Source organism: Saimiri boliviensis, chromosome X, assembly GCF_048565385.1.
Source record: "Saimiri boliviensis isolate mSaiBol1 chromosome X, mSaiBol1.pri, whole genome shotgun sequence".
NCBI classification, from domain to species: Eukaryota; Metazoa; Chordata; class Mammalia; order Primates; family Cebidae; genus Saimiri; species Saimiri boliviensis.
Genome location: NC_133470.1, coordinates 85424681 through 85444736, shown reverse-complemented (window position 1 = coordinate 85444736; position 20056 = coordinate 85424681). Strand labels below are relative to the sequence as shown.

The following is a 20056-nucleotide window of genomic DNA, read 5'->3' as shown; positions in this document are numbered from 1 at the left end:
GCCCAGCTGATTTTTTGTATTTTTAGTAGAGACGGGGTTTCACCATGTTGACCAGGATGATCTCGATCTCTTGACCATGTGATCCACCCGCCTCGGCCTCCCAAAGTGTTGGGATTACAGGCTTGAGCCACCGCGCCCGGCCCTATTTCCACAATTTATAAGTCACCACACCAATATATTCACTTTGGATTATTTTATCTTTTCCATGATGAGTCATGGAATGCAGAACCTTTAATAACAAAAGCTTTAAGGACCCACGAAGGATAAGGCAGCCGTCCTAGTTCTCCATGAGTTCATGCTTAACACTGAACTTATGTCTTTCTGGAATACCAGTTGTTTCTCCAATTTAGATGCATAGTACTGATAATTGATGGATTGTTATAGGTAATTTGACTTAGACCATGGAGTTCATTCAAATTGTATATCTAAACAATTTTAGTATTGGCTGATTTAGTATGATAACCTGGTAAAGCATTTTCTTGGCGTTTAATTAATTTTTGTTCTACTTAGGTTAGCAGTTGTATAAACCAATCAGTCTTTTTGTTAAAGTTTCAAGAATTCTTACCCAGTTCAATTCTTGGAATTGGGGAATTCATGAGGAATTCTTACCCATGATATGATTTTAAAGTTATCAGAAACCTGTATTCAAGACTGCTTTTCAGGGGCCTTTCCATCCTTTCATGAACCTTTTTTTTTTTTTTCTGAGATGGAGTCCCACTCTGTCACCCAGGCTGGAGTGCAGTGGCATGATCTCAGCTCACTGCAACCTCCACCTCCTGGGTTCAAGCAATTCTCCTGCCTCAACCTCCCGAGTAGCTGGGACTACAGGTATGTGACACCATGCCCAGCTAATTTTTGTATTTTTAGTAGAGACAGGGTTCCACCATATTGGCCAGGATGGTCTCTATCTCTTGATCTTGTGATCCATCCACCTAGCCTCCCAAAGTGCTGGGATTACAGGCCTTTGCCACCATGCCTGGCCCTGCCCTCATGAACCTTCTAAAACATACCATATTCTAGAATTTTGCATGCTTGTGAAGTTTTGAGAAACTGCATCAGCATTAAGTAGTTAACTGTGCAAATGACTTTAAATAGTTACATTTTTTAAAAAAACACAATTGACAAGGAAATTTGGTTATTTCTGTGGTCTATAATCACTTAACATAATAACCTTAATTATGATTGATAGCATATACTCAAACATATTAGAGTTTTAGAAACCCCATATAATTTTGGAATGTATATAACTACACAGATAGACAGAAGATTACTACAGTAGTTGTAAGATTTCTCTTTTTTTTGAGACAGAGTCTCACTCTTGTTGCCCAGGCTGGAGTGCAATGGCATAATCTCAGCTTACTGCTACCTTCGCCTCCCAGGTTCAAGCAATTCTCCTGCTTCAGCCTCCTGAGTAGCTGGGATTACAGGTGCCTGCCACCACACTGGCTAATTTTTGTATTTTTAGTAGAGACAGGGTTTCACCCTGTTGGTCAGGGTGGTCTCAAACTCCTGACCTTGTGATCCACCCACCTCAGCCTCCCAAAGTGCTCGGATTACAGATGTGAGCCATTATGCCCAGACATAAGATTTTTCATTTGCCAGTTTTTAAGTTTCTCAATTGGTTATCGGCTTTAGGGTGGAGTCCTTGGAAGAACAAGGCCAGGAAAGGGTCTCTGGTGCCTCCTGTTTTTCCAGGAGTCCAGGCTGTTAGAGCTTGAATATCTGCTTTTAATTATTCTGACTTTTAACCATCGCACTCTTTAATAAAGTCCTTTTAAAATGTTTTATTACCCGACTTCAGCCAGGCCACATGCCCAATATTCCTGGCTTTTGAACTTTACCAAAGGTAACATCCCAGGTGCTCAGAGAAAGGAAAATTTAAGATAGTCCATGGAGGAGAAGGGAATAGACAAGGTCACTCAGATATTAAACCAGAAAGAACTTACTTCCTAAGCCAGGAATCGAACCTGGACTGCCAATGTGAAAGAACAAAACCTTAACTACTGAGCTCAGAAGGAGTCTACTTAGAGTAGTTAATTTTGAGCTTGCAAAGGCCTTTAATTACTCGATAATTTTTAGAGCTAGCTATGATATGAACCCTAAAATTCCTCTTCCCTGGAAGCTGGAGACAAGGAGAAAGTACTGCCACATGGTTACAAGGTCAAGCTCCCAAGGACATAAAGCAAGATGGAGACCTCATCCAGTTTTGTGTTTGTTTCAGGGACCTGCAGCAAAGTTTGTTACTGACCAGCTTGCTGGGCCATCTTGAGCAGTGAGCTTATGGGGGCCTAAGCCCATGTTTTATCCTAAAGTACCCCTCAACACAGAAAAATGAATTTATAACACAAAATACACCAGATTGACTACAGCTTAAGATTAGTCTCAGAATTCTTTTTTGCATTCATTAAAATTTTACAGAGGAGATAAATAGTGATTTTTACCATTCGTACAACAAGTTTGCACAGAGAGAGAGAAAAGCCTGAAATTGGACTGGTAAGAAATTCTTAACCTTTTGCTGGCATACCAGGCTTCTGGGTTCCCGTTTCCTGAGTGGCCCTGGTGATCTGGCTGTCCGTACCATCACCCTGGGAGCCAAGTCACAACACAAAAGAATTTTTTTAAAACACAGTTCATTGTGTTGTCCTTCATTTGAAACATTCCACTCTAAGTTATCTTCTGTAAGATTTCACCATTTCTATAAGACTTTGCTGCCTCCAGGGCCTAATGTATAAGCTGAAAGAACTCAGTTTTCCAGAAATGAAGTATCCCATTTTTACCTAAAATATTGGCTTTACTCTCAAGTTCTCTTGATTAACTTAGCCAGTGATTTTTCCTACGAAGGCATGCAACAAAAATGAAACTAAGGGGTGGAACACAATCTGTGAATTTTTAAAAGCCAAATTGTATAACCCCTGCAATATTACTACTTACTACTGGGTCATTTCTGACCCAGTCAGATGTGAGAGGCCTCTAACTGGATCCAAGCCAGTTAATTCCCAGATCAAATCCATTCCTGGACCTAGCCTAGTTTCTGTCACAACTTCCAAACCCAGTTTGGATCAGAAATTTCCTCAAAGAAACTTGGAGAGTTTGCTCAAAACACAAATCCTTGGAACTCTGAAATCTGAGAGGGAGCTTACCCATGACCACCAGCTGCTCTGAGAGATCAATGGACACAAGCAGGTCATGAAAGTACCTGTGTGTTCAGTCAGCACTCCTGGGGGGATCAGTAGAAGCTCCACTTTGGATCATGCTTCTGACACCATTTGATAAAAGAAAAACCAGCTGAATTACATTTAAAGCAGTTTAATTGAGCTATGAATGATTTAAGAATTGGGCAGCTTCCAGAATCACAGCAGAGTCAGACTCCAGCACAGACATGTGATGGAAGATTAATAGACAAAAAAATGGAAATGACTTACAGAAGTTTGAAGTGAGGTACAGAACAGCTGGATTGGTTACAGATTGGTGTATGACTTATTTGAACAGTTGAAGATTCAGCAGTGTACGAATGGTTGAAACATGGCTGCTGGGATTGGCCAAGACTTAGCTATTGTTACAGGCACATACTACTAACTTAGCTTTTCAATTTTATCTGCCTATTAAGCTAGGTTACATTTCATCTACAAGGACTCAAATGTAGAAGTACAGAGTCCTTCTCAGGTCATATTTAGTTTGCTGTAACAATGAGAAATGGAACTGGAACTTTGGGGTGAGGTCTTGACTGAAAATAGGTATTTGAGAGTCCTCTGTCAGTGCAACTGAAGCCGGGGGAATGGGTAATATTGTTGTGGAGGCATGCATAAAGTGAGAAAAGAAGACATACAGGAAGAGCACCCATCTTAAGAGGTAAGACAGATCAGGAGGAGCTTGTGAAAGAGATGGGTGAGCAGTGACCAGAGAGGTAGGAGGCCAACCAGTGTGCTGCTGTGGAAGAAAAATGTAAAAGAAGGAGAGTCACCAACTGTGCCAGTTAACTGGACTTAGCTGCAAGAAAAGTCTAGAGTGTGTGATCTGTAGAGTGATCCTGTGATTAAAACATCCTAACTCTCCATCAACAATTTGTTACTACCTTAGACAAGTACAGAAATTGAGAATATTTATACTTTTGTAGCACTTTGACATTGCCACGACATGTAAGCTTGTGATCAATAGACTTTCTGGTTGAACAGGGTAGAGAGACTATTCAGGTGTTGTGGTGAGTCCCATGGTGTGGGGGCTGCACCTTAAGACCGCATGTCAGTCCCAGACAGGTGGGAAAGGGAGGTCATTCAGTGCAGATAGTTTGAGAAGCAATTAATAGGTTCCATGGAATGTTGATGTTAAGAAGGGGAAAAAAAGGTGACAACACTGAGTGTAGACAGCTCTTTCCCTGGAGTTTGGCAGCTGGGGTGACGTGGGGGTAACTAAGTTGAGAGATTTTAAACTAAGTTTAGATACTCTAAACTTAGCAGAGGGAACAACGAAGTTCCATTTTGAGTACCACGTACTAGTTGCAATTGAACCGTTACATCAGCTTTTTCATCTGTTAAAATAAAAAAGATGAAAATGCTATTGCTTTGTAGTAATAGCTATAACTACTTCACCACAAAGAAAACAAGAAGGTTCCAGCTGTGAAAAACACACCATCACAACGATAACTGGGGGGGTGCGCGCACACTCGCTGAGGTTGCGCGTGCACAGCTCGGCCTGCGATCGGCGTGAGTGCGCCTGCGCGCACCGCCATTTCCTGCAGCCACGGACTCGGCCGACGATGCCCGCCTCGAAATGAGAAGAAAATGGTGGTTTGGGGCGACCTTGGTGAGGCTTTTTTCTGCCGCAGTCCCGGTGCCTGCCGCGAGATGCCGCTCGAGGATCACAAATGGGCCTGGATTCTCAGACGGGCCCTACCCGAGAAATTGTGGGTTCCCCTGGCCCTTCCCCGTTTGTGAGCTCAACAGCGGATTGGGAATCTGGCGAACAACACGTACCGACTCCCCTCTTTTGCCCTTACGGAGCCCTTCAGGGTAGCTTGGGGGAGAAGCCCCTCCTTAGATTGCTGGGCCCCTGATGAGTCTAGCCAGCACCCCGGTCTTGAGCACCATGGTCAGGGAAGAAGGCTGGATGGTTTAGGTCTTCCTAGAAGGGCGGGAGGCAGGAAAGGATTGGAGAAAGGAGAGATGGCAGTGGGAGGACCAGGACAGGAATGGCAGTGTGTTTCCCGCCAGGAGACTATGTCTTTTAATACTTCATTGAAATCGTCCGGTGACTTTGTCCTTGTCACAAAGGAGCAGCGGTGCTGGGGTCATGCTGAGGAAACTGCCTGCTCCTTGGGGTGGCGGTTGTGCTTGGTTCCTGCCTGCCCCACCCTTGGGGACACGAGTCCCTCCAAGTCCACAAGACATGACAGCCAGCCCACCTGCCATGTGCAAACAAGGGCTAATTTCAGGGCACTCGCTTCATAAGTGTACTTATTCTTCCTCAGTGTGTTGGCTGATTATGAGGGGAAAAATATGGCCACCAAAGTCGGAGAGGCCTGGCAGGACAGGCCTGGAGCCCCAGGAGGTGGCCAAGGAGACCCAGCTGTACGCACTCAGCAACCAGCAGATCCTAGCACCCCAGAACGGCAGAGCAGCCCCAGCGGATGTGAGCAACTCATCGGACAAGAGAGCCGCACCAGCAGGTAAGAGCCGATCTGCACTGGGCCCCTGCCTGCTAGAGCCAGTGTGTTTGTCCAGGGCAGCAACCCAGGACAAACCCCCACACACTAGGCATGCCTCTTACCTCTGCAGGTGAGTGTAGTTAGGAGGGAAGCAAACCAGAGAAACTAGCATCGCAAGGGTTTCAGCTTGGAGCCATAACATCAAATCTGTTAGACTAAACCTGGCACAGAGAAGGTGCACAGACAACCATGTTGTCTGGTAGCCAGTTCGAGCCTGGAAAGCTGGGTCAGAAGAGGAATATGGGTTGCTTTTTCCAGTCACGGAGATGGAAACTCTCTGAGCAAAGTGTGCCACAGTGTGGATGGGATTCACTGCCAGACATAACGACTGTACTAGTTGGATGAGCATTTCCACTGCTGTCAGCACTGCGATGGCCATGGATTTGGGTAGTAACGCAGCACCATAGTGCTGACCCAGGGTTGCTCACTGGTTCCAAGAAGTTGGCAGCATTAGCCTGAGGAAACAGTGCTCTGCATTTTCTGAGAGAGATCAAGGGAACAGACAGCACCAGACACTTGTGCTTTGCCGTGAGCAGCTTAGGTGTCCCTAAGTGGTAGTTTCCTGACTTCTGGCCTCTGTAGAGCAGTGTGGGTCCACACCAAATTATGACGTTCTTGGTAGCTGTAGGAGATTTCCAATTTTGAAATCCTAGGTGACTTGTAGTGCCTTTTTTCACATTTGAAAATAACTGAGTTTTTAAAATGTTTTTACAGGCAATCTAGTATCAGATTTCATATCACCCTGAAACATTCTGTCAATTCTCATTTTCAAAAATCTACAGAAAGCTGGAGTTGTTAGACTGGAAACAGTGCAGTGTGGCCTCAGGAAGGCTTCACAGCCATTGCAACATGGGCAGGGCCTAGAGGGCAGGAGAGGATGCCATGATTTGATGACATTTTCCCCATTCCTGCCAGGTGAACTTCCTCTCCCTCTCTATGACAACTGCGTGGCGCTCCCATCCAGCTTTGGTCACTAGGAACCCACCCATTGGCTCTTGCACCAGCAGGACATGTGGCAGAGGCTTCCAGTCCGAGGCAGGACTGGCTGCATTCTCAAGATGTCCTTATTTCTAGTATTTTGTGGCTATTGTCCCATACCCGTAAATGATTTTGACCCACTGCCTTGCTGCGACCTCTGTCCTCTCTCTGTCTCTCAGTTCCAGGTCATTCCCTTGACCAGCTTCCGGTCTTTCCTCATCTCGTCCCTGCCAATGAAGTATTCTGGCTCTGCCCTCACTCTTCTGCCATGGTCCATTGCTTTGAAAGGGTGGCTCCAGGAACAGGGTGAGGGGAGGGCTGTGCTAGCTTCATGTTGCCAAGGAACTCAGCAAAGCAAGTGTTTGCTGACCTCTTGCATTCTCAGCCTGGCTCTGGTCTGTCAGACCTAACAGATGGGATGCATGCCAGCAGTCAGACTCAGTGTCACTCTGGTCCTTTTTTGTGTGAGGCCAGAGGTCCTTCCCTTATCACTGCCTGAAGCTGCAGATGACGATGGTGAAAGAAGGTGTAGGTGTCTGTTGAGAGCTCCCTTTGTTCCCCAGAGATCTTTTCCCAAAGTGGCCATGAGTTAGGGACTAACCAGGAGCTATGGGCCGCCAGCTGCAGATGCTGCATACTAAAAGATTCCTGTGAGCAGCCATGTACACAGTGAACACGATGGCTAAAGCCCCATCCACCCAGTCTCAAAGAGCACACAGTCCACTAAGGAATAAGCACGATCGTAATAATGGACAGCTACTGCCGTGTGCTGATAATATGCAGGCACTGTTCTCCATGCTTCATGTGGGCTCACTCATTTAATTCTCACACCAACTCTAGGAAGGAGGTGCTTTTATTATGGAGAAACTGAGGCAGATGGTGGTTAAGTAACTTGCCAGCAGATATGCAGCCAGGAAGTGGCCTAACCGAGATTAGAATCCAGACAGAGCTCAGAGCCAATACTGTCCATTGCTGTGGCATCCATACTGCTCCTCCATTTGTGATAAGCCTAGGAAGGAAAGAAACCAGGTGCTCTGATGGAGAGGGGTTAGGGCAGAGTGTGGTAGCAAAGCTGGTTCGGGAAAGCTTTTCTGTCGAGGGGGAGACAGTCCAGCTGAGACCTGAAACATCTGGAGGAGCCTGGGGAGACGCACCATGCACAAGGAAGATGGGAAGGAAGGCCTGAGCAATGAGCCCTGTGCTTGGAGGGTGGGGGTGAGTGTGAGCAGGGGCAGGAGCTGTGCCCTGTAGGCACTTGTAGGTGAGGGAGAGGAGGCTCCTCCTGTCACTCACATTGCAGTCCTGGGGGCATCCCCAGGGGATTTTCTTTAAGTGGCAGAGTTTCACTGTGTTACCCAGGTTGTTTTTGAACTCCTGGCCACAAGTGATCCTCCTGCCTCAGCCTCCCAAGTAGCTCCAGGGGGTTTCTGTTTTACCTTGCCCCTTCAGTTCTGCTGTCGCCTTCAGTGTTCTTCTGACATGGATCACAGGGTAACAGACACCTGGTAGTTGTTCAGTCAGTAGGAGGTCTTGCCTTCCTTCCTCTTAGAATCAATCCCCTTCTCACTCGTTGACTCTGCATCTTATCCCCTATGTGTTTTTTCAGGCTTTTGTGGGGCTTCCTCTCCCATCCAGTCCACCTCCTCCAGTCTCTGTGGCACATTACTTCGTCATAGGATGATTGGGTACACTGAGGTTAGGTAGGAGGGCAGGCCCTCAGGAAGGGCTTCCCAGAGGAGAAGTTGATGTCTGCAAAGGCATGTGAGACCTCTGCAAGTCCGGGCGAACTGCAGGCTTCTGCTTGGGTAGCACTAGTTTGACCCTATGAGGCAGGAGAGTTAGGCAGATGCTAGATTGTGATTGTTCTTCCCCTTCCCCACTCTTCAATGAGTTGAAATCTTGGGGATTGGATTCTCTGGCAAGGGGACAATACCCCATAGCCTGGGACAGTTGGAGGCAGCCATATCTGAGTATGACGTGAACCGTGGTATGTTGGAGAGAAGCCAGAATCAGCCCAGTGCAGGCCACTGGAGGGTGGGCAGACTGAAGTCAGAAGGTGCAAACAAGTGGTCGGTGGTGCTGCCCAACACCATGCCCTCAAGCTTTGGTAACGAGGCTCATAGCCTGGGGTCAGGCAGAGTGAGAGCCAGTATGGGCTTGGCCAGATAAAAGCCTTTGTGGGCTGCCTAGGAAGCTGAATTCCAGGCCACGGGCCATCTGTGACAGCTGAAGTGTGGAGGCTCAGAAAAATTTCGACAGCTGTCAGTTTCCTGCCTCTGCTAGAAATGAGGTGCATCTGACTCTCCTCCTCAGTGATGCCTGGTTTCATGTGGTCCTCTGCCCCTTGGCCTTGTGTTCTCTGGAGAGTTCCCTGCAGGGTGGCAGAAGGAGCTGATCCTAGTAAGGGACTGTCCCATCCAGTGAGGAGGTGAGCTGGGCTGTGTCTTCCCCTTCTGCTCTCTCCTGACACTCACATCCTCGGGAGCCCATGATTCCACTCTAACTGAGTGAGTCACAGAGGCCAGGGCGCTCGGTTGCAATCAGGAGTTCTGAGTGGATACTGGGAGATTGAGGTCCTGCTACCAACCCACCATGTGACCTGGGATAGGTCTCAACTCCCCTGCCCTAGGTTTTCTGATGTGTAAAGTGAGAAGTTCCATTTGTTGACCTCAGAGGAACTTTCAAGAGCAGTGCTCAAGGATTAGGCTCAGAAAAGCCTGTTTGGCCCTGGAAGGTGTCAGCTCTCAGGGTTGACATGTCCACCCCACCCCTCCTTTTCTTTCTTTCAGGGTGAGAAGCCCCCCGAGCTGCATGGTCACCGTTACTGTCACTGCCACTTCTGAGCAGCCTCACATTTATATTCCAACCCCACCAAGTGAATTGGACTCCAGCTCCACCACGTAAGAAGGGCTGTCTAGCAACCTGGGAGATGTTCTCTGGGCATGGGGGTTACCCACTTCCTCCTTGGCAGTAAAGGGCTTGACTTTTGTTCCACGTTGCTTCCCCTTGAGTGCCTTCCCCAATTCCCAGAAGGCCATTAGGCAAGGGACCACCCAGGACAGTGTTAGTTCCCCAATATAAATGCCCATCTGCAGGCCTAGATGTGCCCACATTTTCTTTTTCCTATCTCTGCAAGAAGCTGCAGTGGTACTTCCTAGTGCTCTAGTGGATGTGGGCCGTGCCATCCATGGGTCCTTGCTGATGTCACTGTGGAGCATGCCGTGAAGGCCAGGTGTGTGAGGCTGTTCTTGTGTTGCTGTAAAGGAACACCTGAGCCTGGTAATTTATAAAGAAAAGAGTTTTAATTGGCTCACAGTTCGGCAGGCTGCACAAGCATGGCACAAGCAACAGCTGCTTGGCTTCTGGTGAAGGCGTCAGGAAACTTCTAATCATGGTGGAAGGGAAGTGGGAGCAGGCACATCCCAGAGCACGCGCAAGAGCAAGAGTAAGGAAGGGGAGGCCCGGACTTTTCAACAAGCAGACCTCGTGTGAACTAACCAAGTGAGATCTCACTTACCACCGAGGGGATGATGCTAGTCATTCATGAGGGACCCCCCCCGCCATGATCCCGTCACCTCCCTCCAAGCCCTACCTCCAGTAATGGGACTCACAGTTGAACATGAGCTTTGTCTGTCTCTCTCACATGCCCACTGCTTCACCTGCATCCCTGGCCACCTGCCAGGGTGCAGGAAGGGATGTTCCTGCAGGAACGCTGCTCAGTGAGGTGTGTGTGTTGGGGCTGGGGAGCACATCCAAGGCGGCCTCTGCAGACATCAGGTCAGCAGCCTGGAGTGTGCAGCATGGAAAGGGGGGGGGCGCAAATTTGGGGCCGTGCTCAGCCCAGCATGAGGCAAATCTTATTTCCTGTCCAGGATGAGGCACCCTCTAGGTCTCTGGACTCCAGCAGTGAGAAGGGAGAGATTAGATGTCAGATGGAAACTGCACAGTAGCTGAGTGCCTTCTGGGAGCTGCTGAGTGTTGAAGACTGACTGTAGAATTAAGGCTTGGAGGATATCTTGGTTGTGGGTAGAGGGTAAAGGTGATGCAGCCCTGAAGTAGGGGTGGAAAGCTCACAGGACTGAAGCCTGGGGAGAAGATGGCGTGCCGAGGTCTGCATGGAGAAGGACAGCACATTGCCATTGGTTGCAGGAAGCCCCTTACTGGAGATCTCAGTCCAAACACAACAAGCAACACTCAAGGGCTGGGACTGTAGTCCAAGTCCACTTCAGTGCCAGTGCCTCTGTCCTGGGCCTTCCCATGAGCTGTTTCACTTCCTTCAAACCAGGCTGGGGTTTCCCCAGCCCTGAACCACTCCTGTGGGCCACGCCTGGTTCCCTGGAATCTTCTGATATCCCTCTGATTTCTGCTGTGCTCCTTCTACAGCAAAGGGATTCTCTTCGTGAAGGAGTATGTGAATGCTAGTGAAGTGTCTTCTGGGAAGCCAGCATCTGCACGCTATAGCAGGTAAGAGTGAGTTCCAAACCCTTCCATGTCGGCCTTCTGCTTCTGGCTCCCATATTCTCATCCCTACGTTCCTAGGTCCTTGTCCAGGGCTTGACTCAGAGTAGTTTCTGGTAATGGTCGAGTGGGTGAGTGATATAATTGCCCTCTGATGGGATTGGTGGATTTTCAGGTGTTCTGCCTACCTGGGCACCTTTGGGTTGTCCCTTACAGTGAATTCGTCCTGCACGCCGTCTTCACTGCCATCCGGTTCTGCTTGTCTTTGTTATTTTGTTTTGTCAAATGCCGAGAGCATCCCTCTCAACACAGCTGGCAGAGCCCTGGGAACCAACTAGTTCATCCTATTTCCTTTCAGATCGCAGAGCTCTTCTTTTAAGCCCCATGTTCTTTTCTGTCATGCCAGGCTACCTCATTTTAGTGCACATGTGACTGCAGTTCCTGATACATGTGTGACTTTGCTTTTTAATTTTATTTACTTATTTATTCTCATTATTCTTGTTTTGAAATGGAGTCTTGCTCTGTTGCCCAGGCTGGAGTGCAGTGGCGCCATCTCAGCTCACTGCAACCTCCTCCTCCTGGGTTCAAGAGTTCTCCTGCCTCAGCCTCCTTCCCTAGTAGCTGGGATTACAGGTGTCCACCACCATGACCAGCTAATTTTTGTATTTCAGTAGAAATGGGGCTTCACCTTGTTGGCCAGGCTGGTCTCAAACTCCTGACCTCAAGCAGTCCACCGACCTCAGCCTCCCCTTTCCACTGATCATCTCTTCATCTGCTTGCTTCCTGATGCCATGTGGAGGGGTACTTCCATGTCATCTCCATGTATTGTCACCTACCACACTGAGATTAGGTGCCTCAGAACGTTTCTTATGACACATCACACCACTGGAGGATTTTAGTAACAGAGAGGAGCATCCTAGCCTTATTTCAGGATCTGGCCTCTGGGGCTTCTGTGCTGGCTTTCACTGGTGCTGTGGAATGATGAGCATGGCTGTGGGGGTCAAGTTCAAACCCCAGCTCAGGCCCCCTGTTTGGATCATTTTGGACAAGATGTTCAATCTCTCTGAGATTCAGTTTCACCATCTCTAGCCCCTTAGGGTGGTTTTTCTCAACAGCTTATTGAGTTATAATTCACCCTTTAAAGTGTACAGTCCCAAAGTTTTGGTATATTCGCAGAGTTATGCAAACATCACTATCCAGTTCTAGAACACCTTTGTCACCCCAAGAAGAAACCCTGAACCCATCTGCACCTCCTAATTTCAACCCATAACTTGAGCACAGGTATTATGCCAGAATGTTCCCTTCCTTCTTCTCATTCCCAGTATCTGATTTCTGTTGAGTGGGCTCCTGGTGACTGTCACATTATAACATAGGCAGGAAGGAAACTTAACTCTTTTCCCACTGGTCAGTTGGGGCCCCTTGGCATGTACAACCTCAGGAATCCTAGCCACCCAGCCCTGATCATCTCCCTCATTGTGAAAGGTCTCCTTTGCCACCCCCGCCCCCCCGCCCATGGCATAGAAGGGCCTTTATGGCACCAAGTGATGGATGACAATCGGCAGCGTACTTATGTCTCAGCTTGTAGCCAAAGGTTAATGAGAAAATGAACTATGACAGTGATTTGGCTCTCCCCCATCACACTCCCTGTAGTGTCAGCAGCATTGAGGACACATTCGACACAGAGAAGAAGCCCCCATACGGCAGCACTCCATACTCTGAGAGGTATGTTGACTTTCTTAGCATGGAGCTTGCAGTTCTACAGAGAAACAGGGAAGGAGCCTGTTTGCTTTTGCCTTCTGCTTTGCAGCCTCCACTACATTTGCAGAAAGGTGAAGGACATAGGCTGGTGCTTCCCTTGTTGGGATGTCACACTTGTGACAACTAAAGCCTTTGAATTGAGCCAAGACCAGAGGGTAGACACCAAGGGTGACTGAGAAGGGAAGGGGTGGTGTCTGACAGCCCAGGGGACTCGACGTCAGCAGGAGAGGCCCTTCAGATTAGAACCTAATCCATCACTTAATTAACTTGCAAATCTGACCAGAAGTCAAAATAAAGTAATTACAAAAGACAGTAGTGGGCAGAGAGTGAAGAAAAGTGGGCTGCTGGCAGCAGGAAGCCAGAAAAGACACAGAGAGCCGAGAATGCATAGTGCTCTGGAGCCACCGAATTGAAAGCAAGGGCAGAGAGCACCTCGTTCAGCAGTTTTGATGACTCGGTGAGGCACATCAGTTGAAGTCTTAGGAGAGAAGGGCAGGTTGGTCAGAAACCTGGGAGTTAACCACCTACATATGAGTGAATGTAATGAGGCCTCCACTTCTAGTGGAGTGACAGACCAGATACCCTAGGGACCCTCCTTTCCATTGCACAACTACTAAATCCAGAATCAGACATTACTGATGCATTGCGAGGCTTGGAGAAAGGAAGGGGACTCTCTAAGGACAATCTCAGTCAGTTGCACACATGTGTATGCACAGACACGCATGCACGTGCACAAAAAACAACTGAGCTGGTGCTGCTGCTGGTGGTGAAAGAAGCAGGAGGAGCAGGGCTGTGCCAAGGGCAGGGTTCATTAGCAGCACTGCTGTCCAAGTGAACCCTGGGACAGTAGCCAGATGGCAGGCCACAAGTTAGCTGCCCATGGCACTTGTGGGTCCTGTGACAGAGCTAAAGTGGATCTAGATTGGTAATGCCTCCCCCAGCTCTGGGCTCCAGTCAGAAGCAGACCCAAGTCTCTGGAAGAAAGTACCTCAAATTTTGGCCTGGAGTATCAGATCAAGCAGTCACTTTCAGCAAGTCCTGTCTGAGGAGGAAAAGCAGAGGTGACTCTCAGAAACAAAAATAGGCATCCTGGAACTGGAAAGATGCCCACCTCAGGATTTGTATCTAGAACTTCAGCATAGGATCTAAGTAGGCTCTACAGACAGAGCACAGCAGAGTGGGTCCAGCAGTGTAGGTGGGGGCAGGGCTCAGTTGGCCCAGGCATGAGGAGAAGGGCCATCAAGACCGGGGCCCAGGCAGGGCACACAATGACATGTCTCCTGTAGGAGAAGGCATTGATCTTCTTGCTGTAGAGGGTAATAGGCCCCAGCAGATACTCCTTTTTTTTTTTTTTTTTTTTGAGATGGAATCTCACCCTGTTGTCCAGGCTGGAGTGCAGTGGCACAATCTTGGCTCACTGCAACCTCTACCTCCCAGGTTCAAACAGTTCTCCTGCCTCAGCCTCCCGAGTAACTGAGATTACAGGCACCCACTACCATGCCCAGCTATTTTTTGCATTTTTGGTAGAGACAGGGTTTCACCATGTTGGCCAAGCTGGCCTCAAACTCCTAACCTCGTGATCCACCCGTCTTGGCCTCTCAAAGTGCTGGGATTATACACATGAGCCACCACACCTGGCCTCTAGCAAATATTCTAAGCAGAAGGTCAGAGGGAGGCAAGCTGTGTGGAATAAGTACCACATCAGGTGTCCACACATACTGTAGTGAGTTAGGAAAAGATACATGACTAATTTTTGGAAATAATGCAAAAGTCTGCAGCAGGGGACCCTCCTGGCATGGAGGCTTGGGGCAGTGTGGTCTGCAGCCCAGACTGAGAACTGATCTGGCGCAGGGCTATGCTGCACACCACAGAGAAAGACTGCAGCCTGGGATCCTAGCAGCAAAGCTGGGCCTGGCTGCACCAAACCAGAAGGTCTGGCTGTGTCACATCAGAGGTCTACACCAGCCTGACCACCAGATTGTTGTTCATCCCACAGGACAACTGGAGGGATCTGTACTTACTGCAACCGTGAGATCCGAGACTGCCCAAAGATTACCCTAGAACATCTTGGCATCTGCTGCCATGAATATTGCTTTAAGGTAAGAAAGTGGGGCCATGCTGCTAAGAATGTTTTGCAGAGTGCAGGAGTCTTACGGGTTCAGACAATATGGAGAAGATTTGATCTCCATATACAATTGCACACAGTCTCAGAGGCTTTGCACAACTGGGAGCTGAATGAGCTTCCAAATCTAAGAGAGTGGATGAGTGTTGGTGGTTCCACATGCTTAGTACTGTCGGGGAGACAAAAGAGGTCTTTTCAGGAAAGACTGTTCCTGGCGAAGGGCCAGCAAGTGCCAAGGACCTGGGGCAGAAGCACTCGAGTGTTCTAGCTTGCATGGTAGAATGGCATGAGTGACTGGGTGCTCTAGATCATGCAGGCCTTGGAAGGCACAGAGTTTGGATTTTTTCAAAGTACCACTGGGGTCTCCATTCTCCATGATGTGTAGCACTTTGTAACCCCAGGTTGTTGTTTTTTTCTGTGCACCCAGAGGTGACTCCCTAAATGGATTGGAATCATCAGTCAGCTAAGTTAAGGTTCAAAGTACTATAATGGTTCACAATAACTATAATGAGAGAAGCATAATACATGAATCAGAGGGCTAATTAATTTATAGTGAACCAAACTGCCAGGAGGAGGGAATTGAGAAATCGAAATAGCCAGCCTCATTGCCATCAGAAAGGTGCTCGGTTAGAATGAGCAAATGGGCTTGGAGGATCCTAGTACTCCTTCTCTGCCTGTCTCAGCACCTACGAAAGCTTGAAGCCAGAAGACTCAGCCTGGGGCCTGGAGAGGGCTGCAGACCCAGACTCATGAGGACTCTCGCACTCCTCTTATTTGAGACTGTCTGCAGGCCACGCTGCCCCAAGAGCCAGTGCCAGGAGGGTCCCCTGCTGCAGATGGTTGGCTTTTCTCCTCCATAGGCATTCCTGGGGAGACAGGTTTGAAAGTCATGAGATCGGAGGAAGAAGCTGGACTGCTGAGATAGCTTTCCTTTCTATGGGACTGCCCTATTGCCTTCCTTAAACGTCACACTTAATATTGTCCAATCCCTGCTACAGCAGCAATGAGCACTGGCACTTACTGACCCCAGGCTGCGTGCTCACTGAATGCTTGTAATAATCATGAGAAGTCCATACTGCTGGTGCACCCACTTTACAGATGAGGAAACGGAGACTGGGAGAGTTTCAGTAACTGGGGCTCACAACTCAAAGCCAGGCTGAATGCTGAACCTGACCTCCTAACCACCACATGATCATCCTGCCAGCTAGTTTTTATGGGACTTGTTTTGTTTTTTAGTTTTTTTGTTTTGTATTGTTTTTGAGTTTGTGTTTTACTTCTAGTTTTCATCATTGTTCTCCACTTTTATTTTAGGGTTGGGATTACACGTGCAGGTTTGTTGCATGGGTAAATTGTATGTCGCTGAGGCTTGGTGTACAAGTGATCACTTTTCATCATTTTTTCTTGACCTCTTGAAGGTCCAGGATATGCCATGGGCTCACAGCATCTGCTTGCCCACCTTGCTCAGGCATCCCCTTCCCACTTGACTCACTGTTGCTTTGCTTTGTGTCTTGACCTCCAGATTGCTCTCTCTTTCAGTGTGGTATTTGCAGTAAACCGATGGGCGATCTCCTGGATCAAATCTTCATTCACCGTGACACCATTCACTGTGGGAAATGCTACGAGAAGCTCTTCTAGGTGAGTGCTGATACTGCAAAGGACAAGTGGCCAAGAGACTAGTTAAGGAGAAGAGATGTGTCCTGGTCTCTCTTGGAGTCTCAGCCCCAGACACTGCTGCCTTTCTTGGCTCTTCCTTATGTTCAGGGGGCCCTGTGTCCTCATGTTCTTATGCCTTGTGATAATTTGAGATATTAGGTGGCATGGACAAAGGCCGTCTGTGAGGACACTTCCATATCACACCTTCCATCCAGCACCTGAGCCAAGGCCTCTAGGTGTCCTGGGATTCTTGCTGGGCCACTGTTGTTACCCCATTTTGCAACAAGGAAATAAAGACGTAGAAAGGAAGGGAGCCTGGAGAAACCCAGGTAGAATCAGGATCTCACCCCAGGTCTTTCGATTCTTGTCCAGGGCTCTCTGTTCCACCATTGCTTACATAGCTTCAGATCAGGACTGCATAGCCATGGTGCTCAGTAAAACAAGCCTCTAGGCCGCATTATGAGCACTGCCTGAAGACATGTTTGCATTCTCACAGTTCGTGGAATTTATCACAGTTTCTGAGCACAGAGCAGAATATATCCCCTGAAGGTAATCGGGATCGATAGCAACCAGGCTTTAAACCAGCTCCATGCTGATGGCCTCCTCTCCAGAAGTCACCTTGAGCTAGGCAGTAACCACTGACTACTGAAGCAGTCAACCACCCTGAGGGCCTCTGGCTGATGTGTTTCCAGTCTCATGGCCATTTCTGTTTTCTTTTAGCCCCACCCCAGGCTGATCAGAAGCTGATGACTCCCGGACAAGTTTGGCTGTCCCTAGTTTTGCCCCAAGTTGCTGGCTCCCCTTCCTGGTTTGATTTCTTCATGCTTTTGCCCTTCTCAAGTTGAAGTCGTATCTTAATGATGCTAGATAATTGCTTGTGTGTGGAGCTTCTTATAGCTTAGAAAGCACTTTACATCCATGATCTCATTTTAGGCTCAACAAAAGAGGAACAAACAAGAATTCCATCTTGCCTTCCCTAAGACAGATTGGCTTTCTAATGAGTTTAGGTGAGCAGAAGTGCAGGGTTCAGTGTGTCCTGACTCCCTTGAAGCTTCTGAGGGGCCAAGTTGAAGACTATCGATGATCCCTTGTGGGTAAATTGCAGACATTGAATGCTAGGGATTGGCACAGGCTAGTGGTTAGCTTGTCTATTTGCCATATCTTTTTTTTTTTTTAATTTCCATACACTTTAAAAAGTAGTTAGCTGCTTTTGTTGGGTTATACAGCAGTGTTTCATTTTGTCTTCCACCCACCTTTCACTATATTTGAGTTTTCCCCTACTGGTATGTTGGCATGTATCGGAAAGTTTACACAATTAGGTTTAATTCAGTAGGATGTGATTTTAGGAGGCTACTGACCAAAGTGATACCTGTGTCTGTTGAAATCTTGATAGTTGATTAATTTGCCTTCAGTTCCGCTCCCTGAACTTTACACAGAAATCCTCCCAGGTGGGTTTTAGGGTGTATAGATCCCAGCAGGATTAAGTAGGGGAAAAGCAGCTAACATTTCTCGAGGCTCTAGCACATACCAGGCACTGTCACAAAGTGTGATGGCATTAGTTCCCATAATAATCCCGTGAAGGTGACATTCTCGTTCCCATCTTAGAGATGAGGATATTGGAACTCGTAGAGGTGGTCATTGCATTGTGCAGAACTCTGCAGAGCCCATGCTCTTCCCAGAACAGCACCCACAGAAGCAAGCATTGATTTTGTGCTGAGTGTGTGCCAAGCACTGTGCAGGGGGTACATAGTTCCTGCCAGGTTTATACCCTCCCTTCAGGCCTCCCTAAGAGCAGAAGGTGTGAAGTCACACTCTTCCTCTGGGCATTCGGGATCCCTGAATGATCTCCACCCCCTCCTCCATGAAGTAATTCAAGGGCCAAGCTCTCTCTTTCCCTCCCCTCTGCCCATGAAAATGCCTGCAAACTGAGATGCTTTCGGCTTAGAACAGATTTGGCTCACAGATATACCAAATAGGAGCTTGTGAATCCAGGAAAAGCTCCAGGGGGCTAGCTGATCTGAGCAGAGAGTGTTCAGTGACCCATTTTCCAGTTAAGACTCTGCCTCAAGCTACTGACAACTGCTGGAGCTCCAGGTACTTGGGACATGGAAACTCATTGGATGGCTGGGCAGATACAAGCCTGTTCATGTAGTCAGCTGACCCTCTGCTCAGGTTCGGCTGGGGACTCTGCCCACATTTGGGCCCAGCATCACTTTGTAAGTTCCTTGACAGGAAGAACAACCTTATTGAATATTTCTGATACAAAATGAGGGCATCTTCTCTTGATTTAGTTATAAAAGGTCTCCATCTTTCTCCAGCTTCTGAGCCCTATGCACATTGGCCTTGTGGACTTGTTCTTCCTGGCAAATGATCAGAGAGGAACACTCCATTTATTTGCATTGGATTTTCCTCTGGAGAGCATATACCCACACTAAATGCCAGCTGCTCTCCCTGAGCTGTAGTCCCCAGCATCAGACTTGGCACATGGTAGATACTAGCACACAGCTACTCAATGTATGAGTGAAGGAAAGAAATGTCACCCCCTGGGTGAGAAGTGCTATCCCTGAGTCTTATTGCAGGCCCAGTGGATGGAATGCAAGGTAAAGAGGCCCAAGAAAGGCTGGCTTCCTTACTTCAAGGTATAGTCTGCCTTTAAGGGAGTTTTAGAGCCAACATGCAAGATAATGAAAGAAATCTTGTAAAAGCATTATTGATTTTGATCCAAAACAGCTTCTTTCACATCTAAAAAGGCACAGAATTTTGCAGATCTAAGGAAGAGGGATGGTTGCATTACATTTTGCTTCTTTTTTATTGCTTAATGTTTCTAATCATACTTAATCCACATTAATGTGCACAATTATAATAAATGGTAAGATATTACATGTGTCAGCATCAACGTTTCCTTTTTGAGTGTAATAACTTGGTGTATTCAGCTGTGTGATTTCTTTATTCCTATTTCCTGCAGCCATTTCTCTGTACAAAAGTAAACAAGTACTTAATAGCAAGATCAACACACTATGCACGCACAGGAAGTGTGGAATTCTAGACTCATGAAATCTCAATGAGGAATACCATATTGTGGGGGAGTCCATTCTCCTCATCATTACCACTGCAGACAGACAGCCACCTAGCTGTTAGTGCACACTTTCAGTGGCTAGGAGCTCAGTTCCTTCCAAGCCCCCTGCTGTCTGTGGACAGCCTTGGGTTTAGATGATGCATTCTTCAGTTGAGTTAAAGTCCATTTCTGTTTGTCAGCCACTGGTGGTCTTTAATCCCTCTGCTAGATGCCAGCCCCTATAATAGATGAAAATAATTCTCAGATTCTGTCTTGGTCAACTCTTCTCACATTTAAATACTCGCAGTCCCTCTACCTCTTCCTTGATAGT

The 20056-nt window shown here is 47.7% G+C and overlaps 1 protein-coding gene across 7 annotated transcripts in view; it reads left to right on the top strand.

Moving 5' to 3' along the window:
* Positions 1-19550, top strand: part of ZNF185 (zinc finger protein 185 with LIM domain) — a 70166-nt gene extending 50616 nt beyond the window's left edge. For 5 of the 7 annotated variants that reach the window (XM_074391414.1, XM_074391411.1, XM_074391412.1 and 2 more), the window contains 7 exons: positions 5465-5662; positions 9469-9579; positions 11063-11143; positions 12788-12859; positions 14892-14994; positions 16554-16652; positions 17391-19550. In XM_074391414.1, the coding sequence (XP_074247515.1) occupies positions 5465-5662; positions 9469-9579; positions 11063-11143; positions 12788-12859; positions 14892-14994; positions 16554-16652 (664 nt within the window). In that variant the 3' untranslated portion in view covers positions 17391-19550. Of the gene's footprint in view, positions 1-5464; positions 5663-9468; positions 9584-11062; positions 11144-12787; positions 12860-14891; positions 14995-16553; positions 16653-17390 lie in introns of those variants that run through there. The other 2 variants (XM_074391410.1, XM_074391413.1) reach the window with 2 other exon arrangements.
* Positions 19551-20056: the final 506 nt, after the last annotated feature.